Consider the following 8,478-nt stretch of genomic DNA (forward strand, 5'->3'; position numbering starts at 1 on the left):
AGTGTTACAGGGCCTACGGCCCATGGATGTGCGATCCAACTAAATTCTTGGGGTTGTATATAAGGGAAACTATGTAATGATTCTACACTACTTCTCCTAATAAGATTGTTCTTCTCCTTCTTCTTATCTTTCCCTGTTTCATCCATAATTCTCTTAAAACATTTATTTCATTTTATTATTAGTATTTTTTTTTTTGATGCTGACGAGTTTCGAACTCCCAGATCACATCACCTGGTGCTTGCAAGTTTTTTGAGCTCAGGTCAAATCACCTGGTGCTTGCGACTTTTGAACTCAGGTCACTAATATCATTACCCAATGGCTTTACTACTGGTTATGATTTTGGATTTTGAAGGTTGTTTTAATCAATGATTGATGTTTTGGATTTTGAAGGTTCTTTTGATCAGTAATTGATAAATTACATACATGCAAGTGCAGGGAGTGAGGTGCCTCAAGTACAAGACTACTACTTCCAGAGATTGGAACTAAGAGAACCAAAAAACATTTACAAGCAATTTTGTTCTGGGCTTGACCTTCCTGCCATCCTTCTGTTGAGCCCGCAACTCCCACAGGCCACATCCAGTGATCCACACATCAGTCAACCTCAGGTCTACTGTCAAGAACTTCTCTAACTTCAAGTAGCTCAGGGCAATAGCGTTTGGCGAGCACTTCTACTTGTCCTGCGAAGGATTGCAGTCCATGGATACCAATGTGATTTACCATCTGTCTCCAACGTTTCAGAGTAATATCTCCAGGCCTGCAACCAACAAAAAACAAGATCAGAAGAGATAACATCTTCATAAATGGTGTGGATTTTTCAAACAAGGCATCGACTTTAAGTTTGAAAGGTGAAATGAAGCTATTTATTAGAATACCAGAATATTCTTTTTATTTGTGTTCATTTCTAAAAGTCGGAACGCTTTACCAACAGGTCCAGCATAAAAAATGGTTTTAAGAAATCATACAAATTGAATATGAAACGAAGTATCACAATAAAGTGCTTGACGCATCAGCTTCAGTTAAGTTGCGTACCTATGCCCAAGAAGATTATCCCAGTCAACATCTTCAATGCAGCAAGCATCCAGCCTAAAAAGTCTGCAATTCCAATAATAAGATTAGACTTATCTGTGATACATTCTTTCGAATCAGTTGCTAAGCTTAAGTTTTGCCAGCCACATTATCACTACCCATACAATCAGTCGGTATTATTTCATTGAAGTGTGAAGGATTGGAAGGATGTAATGAGTGGACAAAGTCCGCGCTATAACTTCAGAAAATGGGACTAACTAATAGACTGCATCCTATCTTATAATATTATTGCAAATAAGCCACCATATAATAACTACTCATGCACTTCGAGTTCTTTTTTGTCCTTCAAGTCTATAAAGCACCAATACATAAGACATATCACTACTGCTGCAACAATGAACCTCCTTTTCTTCTAGTATATCGGTTGATTGATGTCCTAGTTTTAAAAAGGTAGCAGCCGATTTTCCTTTCTTCCACTTAAAAAATGTTTTACTCATTGTATGACAGGATACATATTTAGTTTAAGAAATAGATACCATGAACCCATATACTACTATTTTACTGCAACTACATTAGAAAGCCAAAGACAAGTTCCTTACTCATCCAGCAATCGATAATCGTCTGTGTCGGACCATTTACCTTCTTTTACCATAGATGATGATAATTGGTCATACCTGACAAGGAGAATAACATCAAGAAACAAGAGATCATTCAAAAATCAGTGTAGAGTACTATGCAGTTCAAGTCTACTGGTCAAGTTTTCCTAATCCATCGCAGCCTCACCAGTAATAAAACAACTCCGAATTTAATGTTCAAGTTTTTTTAATTTCGGGAAATGGAATATGATTCCAGGTTTACAATTCCCTATGAAACACTGAAATCAAAGTTGAGACAATAACATTGTCAAAACGTACCATTTTATACAGCAACTCATTTCTGTTCGAGTAGCCAAACGGTTACTAATCGCTTGCCAACTGATATTGTCACGTATCTGCGCAAAAAAGTTAAGAAAATCAGATGAATGGCCATTTAATTGCTTCTTAAACTTTCCAACGCTTCTCATACTGACCATGCCATGCTTCGATGTCCTTTCCTCATACATACGCATTCTCAAATCTTTGTTCACTAAATTGAACAAAGACTGATACTCCGACTGATCCCAGTTCCCTATTTCAATTGAAATGAAAAATGACTTTCATTATTTAAGTTAATTCTTAAATACTTAAGTTTCAACTTCCAAGTAAAAGGGTAATTTACTTTATATCTTAGTTTGTTTACCACATATGTTAAAAAATCACAACCACTTGAAATTAACAAACTCAACCCTCATCCCTTAAATATGGAGTGACTGCATACTTCTTAACAATTTTTTATTTGAGACTGAGCTATGAACAGAAATATATCCTGATCTATGTTTCATAACCTCAAAATTCGATGACACATACGTTCTTATTTTAAGGCTATCAAGGTAGACAAATAAGCTGACAAAGAAATGAATAAGTAAAAAACGAAGGCAATTCACCTGTTTTAAGATCCGCACGAAATGTCCGACGCCATGCATCTCTCACATGATGTCGATGTTTTCCGAGGGCTAGGCCCAAGCCTTTCCAATCTGGACCATGCTTTTCATAAAACCTAGGGTCTGAGATTGCGGCATATGCTTAGAATGTATCAAACGAATCTCAAGTAGAGAAAGAAATTTAAAATTCATTCAGGACAAACGAGATTCAGAAATTTGGATTGATTGAAATAAGCAACAGAGGCCAACATTACGAAACATACTTTAAGACGAATGCTTTCTCATCCTCAGTCCATCTAAATGAGTCGCCCCTCTCAAACAAAGTATGTCCTCTCTGATATACTGCTTCGTAAGGCCTATACGGTAAGGCATCCCCTGAAAGTTTCAAATACCTCTTCAAATTATATAATTTATGTGCATCATTAACTCATAGTGAACACAAAAAGTATGTTCTCTATGATATATACATGCTTTTTTTATCACAAGCACAGAAAGTTGAATCATCGGCTCATCACACCTTTTGAACTCTAATGGAGGCAACAAATCAATATGAGTATAACTAGAAAAACACCATCTGCGCAAGCAGATACTTAACCAGGAACAAAAATGTGGAAAGAGTACACTCACCTATTTCCTTCCAACAGTTTCTTATCATTGGATATTTTTTGCACTGCAGAATCATATCCAAGCCTTCCGCACCCAATTTATGTGCCTAAGAACAATAATGAAATGTGGTTGTCAACTGCCATCAGTAAGAAATCTGTAACATAAAGCAATGCCAGCGAACTTTTTCTTGGTGCATGTCGCAGTTGACAACTTAGGGAAGGGAAAATCAACAAGTGATGCACTCAGTTCAAGATGGGAAGACTAAATAGAAATGACTAGTTACTATTAACTAAGTTGAAGGAATGAACATGGGAATCTGTTTCTAGGTGCTGGATATTGGAGGTGGCAACCACGATATTCTGGTGGCCTCAGTCATGCTTCCCTGGTGTGTTTCTCTACCATGAGCCCCTAGGGAGTGTTACCAATGCGAACATAGCTTCTAACAAATCCCTCTAAACCAAGCTGCATCCTACATATCACGATACATTGCAAATCTCAAACGATACAGTAAGAGATATTAACAATAGGTGATACATTAAGCCTATGATATTTTAACTCAAACTACCTAGGTTTCTTATTTCCTAAGGTCCCAAATCCTTCGCCAATTATGATAATTCAGACCATGCCATTTGTTATTAGTATTAAATAAGAAAAATGGAGAAGAAAACTAGAATTTTCACTGATAGCATGATTACCCTTAACAAAGCAATGTGTCACTTGTCCTATAGAAACAGCATGATCATTCAAAATAAATACTAGAATTTTGACTAATAGCATGATTACCAAGCGTATTCGATGAAAAACAAATTGAAACAATATTAATATCAAAATAGTTGGTCAGACAAAATAAACATGACATTTCCAGGCATGAAGCTACACTTAAGAAAAAAAGCGCTTCCTCTACAGTAGTTTGTGTTCATGACCATAATAATTATGAAATTGTAACATGAAAGGTACATGTTCCATTTTTGTTGTGTGTGTCACAAAGAGTGCTACTAAGGCAACCTGTGCTCGACGTGCATGACCACTGGTCCACAACAAGGGCACAAAGAACTTTGAAAGAGTTTCCACTCTGATATAATATGACGAGACCACACACTGCCTAGCAAAGTACAATTTTGAACAAGAGAATAATTCTATTTATATCATAAGCATACCTCTATATAGTTGTGAACAGCATCTTTGATTATTTGATCTTCTTGCCCCGTGAACCTCTTACCTTGAACCAAATTCTTTCTTAGGTTTTCCTGCCGATGAATAGCAAATTTCACTCTTCTGGCCCTTTTCTTCTTCTCCTCCTTCCCCTCTCCTATAGCTACATCTAGGACTTCCTCCTCTCTGTTCCTCTTCTTAGAAGAACGAGAACCAGATTGAGCGGCACCACCAGACTTTTCAATGTAGCTTTCTCCGGAATCACCTCCATTTTCATTCATCTTACCCTTCCCCGTCTTCAAATGCTCATTATTTTCCTCGCCAGTCACACCAATGTGATCCTTCCCTTTAGAAGCCACTTGATCAGTTGCACAGTCTACATCACTGCACTCCGTAACCATTTCCTTGTCTTTCTTATTTTTGCGTTTACCACTTTTTTCTTTCCCATTATCAGGAACATCTTCTTTCTTCTCAGACCCCTTAACTTTTTGCTCACCTCCCATATCTGTAGATACCTGTGAAGAACTTAAAATCTCTTTTTCCTTGCTTTTCTTGTGCTTCTTTTTCTCCTCTGAAGGTACTTCTGAAGAGGTCAAAGCCTCTTTCTCCTTGATTCTCTTGTGCTTCTTCTTTCCGCTCGTTTGCAGTATAATCTCTTCATCCATTCCAGGAGGTACCAAAGACTTAATGTAATCAAAAGAGATAAACCTGCCAACAAAATAAAAGGTAAAAATCTAAGTGAAACATCGAACGCAAGTGAAACACAACCTACAAACGTATAAAAGCAAAACCAAAAGATTATCATAGTGCTAAACACATTTATAGTATTAACCAAAAGCAAACCTTAAGATACTTCACAAGACAGTGTTAAGCAAGTACACTCACAAATCAGAACAAATGCACAGAAATTGCTGTATGATCTAAAAAAAAGATGCAAATGCTTAACACTTGACTGTAATTTTACAAGAGAAAGCAAAATGTCCCAAATGCAAGTGAAAGTAACTAGCATAACAACAATTAAATCCACAAACACAAATCCGTGCAGTAGGTTGTCATCATGTGTAGTACAGTTTCCTGTTCATTGCTTTATTATCTGCAAGTCCATGGTGTTGCTGAATTTGGGCAAAAATTATAAAATCTGTCATTCTGTCATTTTTGGTTTTCTAGTAGTAATTCAGTGAATTCGCTCAAAATTGAAAAACTTAAATTAACCCCCACAATTTCCCTACACTGGTTGAATCAATTAACATCATGTATTCAGATTAGTCAGATTGTTTACCCTAGATTCAAATAAGAAAAGATAAATCACGGATTTACAGAAAAGAAAGAAGAAGAATACAAACCTAAGGTGATAATTAACCTTGAGACGATTTCTATCTTCTTCTTCTTCAGCTTCTTTGTTGCATTTCAATTTCAGAGTATTTCTGTCTAGGGTTTATCATTTATGTGAAGAACATTGAGAAATGGTAAAGAATGAAATGGAGAAGAAAGGACCTTATAAGGTAGCCCTTAACATTTTCCTTAGCCGGGTGCTCATTTCTATGATTGCACAATTGTTCAATAGCATGTCATAGACTCATAGGGACCAAATCTAGCACCCGGCTAGGCCGACGCTGAGGAACCAGTGTCCCAGACATTTTGAAAATAACATTAACAAAAATGTCTTTGGGTTTTCCGCTAGGTGCTGATTTCTTTCTTCTTTTGTGGTCGATGTTCAAAGGAGGCATATCTCTGGGTTACATGCCTTGATATCTTAAGGTTTTGCATACTCGTGTTATAGGAAGGTACGGAAAGCTCTTTATCAAGGACCGAGATAGAGGCCTCGATGTTTTTGTGTGCATCTTTCTTTACTCCCTTATGCTTATGTTAGTGTTTTATTTGCATGGGTTGCTAGTTGTTACATGCAGAACACAATAGTTTGGTGAAATGTTCCACACTTGATATTATGGATTCTCATTCAATATATAGAGTCGTATACGACTATTATTACAGAAGATATTGAAAGTTTTGTATACCGAAAATACATGATTAACAAACATTAGAATGTCGACATAATTTGACAGCTATAGATTGGAAGGATACAGCTGTAGTTACGGCTTTGAATGAGTGAGAATAGCTGTATCCTTAACATCCTCCCTCAAGTTGAACATGAGTTGTTGAATGTTCAACTTGTTCCTTAGATAAAGAAACCTTGGTACCGACAAACCCTTAGTGAAGATGTCAGCTATTTGATCTTTAGTCGAGATGAACCGTACCAGAAGTTGCTTGTTTGCTACTCTTTCACGCACAAAGTGATAATCAATTTATATGTGCTTCATACGAGTATGAAAAACTGGATTGGCAGTGAGATATGTAGCCCCTAAATTGTCACACCAGATTGACGGAGCTCTTACTTCAACACCAAGTTCTTTTAGCAAAGATTGAAGCCAGATTAGTTCAGAAGTTGTTATGGTTATACCTCTATATTCTGCTTCAGTGCTCGACTTGGAAACAGTTTTCTGTTTCCTTGCGGTCCAAGATACAAGATTGTTGCCAAAATAGATGAAGTATCCACTAGTGGATCTGCGATCATCGAGACTCCCAGCCCAATCAGAGTCAGAGTAGGCATGAAGACTGATATCTGAAAATTTTCGCAAATCCAAACCATGTTGAACTGTGTGTTTGAGATACCTGAGTATGCGTTTGATTAGCTCACAATGCTCGATGTAAGGGTCTTGCATGAACTGGCACACTTTGTTTACTGCGACAGCAATATCAGGACGAGTGAGATGTAGATACTGCAATGCTCCACAGACACTTCGATAAAGAGTTGGATCCTCAAATCTTTGTGTACTCAATCTGCTGATTTTAGTGTTCACAGCCAAGGGAGTAGCAACTGGTTTTGCAGCATCCATCTTAGTGCGTTTAAGCAGATCGGTGATGTATTTTTGTTGGCTCAACAAAACTGGATCTTTTTGCTTAATAACTTTTATTCCCAGAAGTAGCTAAGGTCGCCTAAATCTTTGATTGCAAAAACAGAATTCAGAGCAGATATTAGGTTTGTAATAAGAGAAGAATTGGAACATGTGATGATAATGTCATCGACATAGATTAAAGCATAAGTTACTCTATCTGAATTCTTCTTGATAAAGAGTGAATTGTCTGCAACAGACCCTTTGAAACCCAGCTCAACTAGATACGTGCTAAACCTTAAAAACCAAGTGCGTGGAGCTTGCTTCAGGCCGTAGATTGACTTGTTTAACTTGCAATCATGAGTTGGATAGTCAGGATGAATATAATCTACTGGCTATTTCATATAAACATCTTCTGACAGAACATCATGCAGGAAAGCATTATGAACATCTAATTGTCGCAAGGACCAACCATTTGCTACTGCAATAGACAAGACAAGTCTGATAGTGCTTGGTTTAATCACAGGACTGAAGGTTTCGTCATAATCAAAACCTTCTCTTTGATTATATCCTTTAGCTACTAGGCGAGCTTTTGGTCTGCCAATTGTACCATCTGCTTTCTGTTTAACCTTGAAAACCCATTTCGAGCCAATCAAATTCATCCATGGTTCATGTGGTACGTAGCTCCACGTACCATTACAAATGTGAGCATCAATCTCATCATCCATGGGAGGTATCCATATTGGAGTTTTCGATGCTTCTGTATAAGACGATGGAGTGGTGAGTGTTGTCTCTGCAAGTGGATATTTTTGTTGCTGTAAGACAAAGCTTGTTAGCCGGTTTCTTGATACCATCTCTAGCTCTAGTGATCATATAATGTTGTTTAGGTGGTGCAGATGGAGCTGGTGGAGCAAATGGAGTCGGCTGCAACATAGATGATTGTGTTGCTGCTGAAGTAATTGTTTCTGCAGAAGGGATTGTTGTGGTAGATTCTGGTGCTGCTGTATTTAAAGTTGACTGCACAATATCCATATTTGGAGACAGAGGTGGTGACTGCAAATTATCCATACCAGGCGACATTGGTGGAGTATGTAACAAAGGAGAGGATGGTTGAGAAACAATGTTCTCATGAAATGAATTAGAAAAAGTGGGTGATGCAAATATTTTTGTGTATATGGATGGCTTGGAAATGGGTTTAGTGATACATACTTGTTGCTTGGCAGCAAATGGGAAGCTTGTTTCTATGAACTTGACGTGTCGAGAGATATACAACCTTCCTGTAGG

The 8,478-nt window shown here is 37.5% G+C and overlaps 1 protein-coding gene across 1 annotated transcript; it reads right to left on the reverse strand.

Moving 5' to 3' along the window:
• Nucleotides 1-367: 367 nt before the first annotated feature.
• LOC113352766 (DNA-binding protein REB1-like) lies at nt 368-7,197 on the reverse strand. Its single transcript, XM_026596543.1, has 9 exons — nt 6,677-7,197; nt 4,309-5,011; nt 2,809-2,939; nt 2,549-2,661; nt 2,096-2,193; nt 1,941-2,017; nt 1,626-1,700; nt 1,030-1,092; nt 368-754 (listed from the first exon to the last, which is right to left on the reverse strand). The coding sequence occupies exons 1-9, from the start codon at nt 7,195-7,197 to the stop codon at nt 592-594; spliced, it is 1,944 nt and encodes a 647-aa protein (XP_026452328.1). The 3' UTR covers nt 368-591.
• Between the last annotated feature and the right edge of the window lie 1,281 nt (nt 7,198-8,478).

Source organism: Papaver somniferum, chromosome 2 (assembly GCF_003573695.1).
Source record: "Papaver somniferum cultivar HN1 chromosome 2, ASM357369v1, whole genome shotgun sequence".
NCBI classification, from domain to species: Eukaryota; Viridiplantae; Streptophyta; class Magnoliopsida; order Ranunculales; family Papaveraceae; genus Papaver; species Papaver somniferum.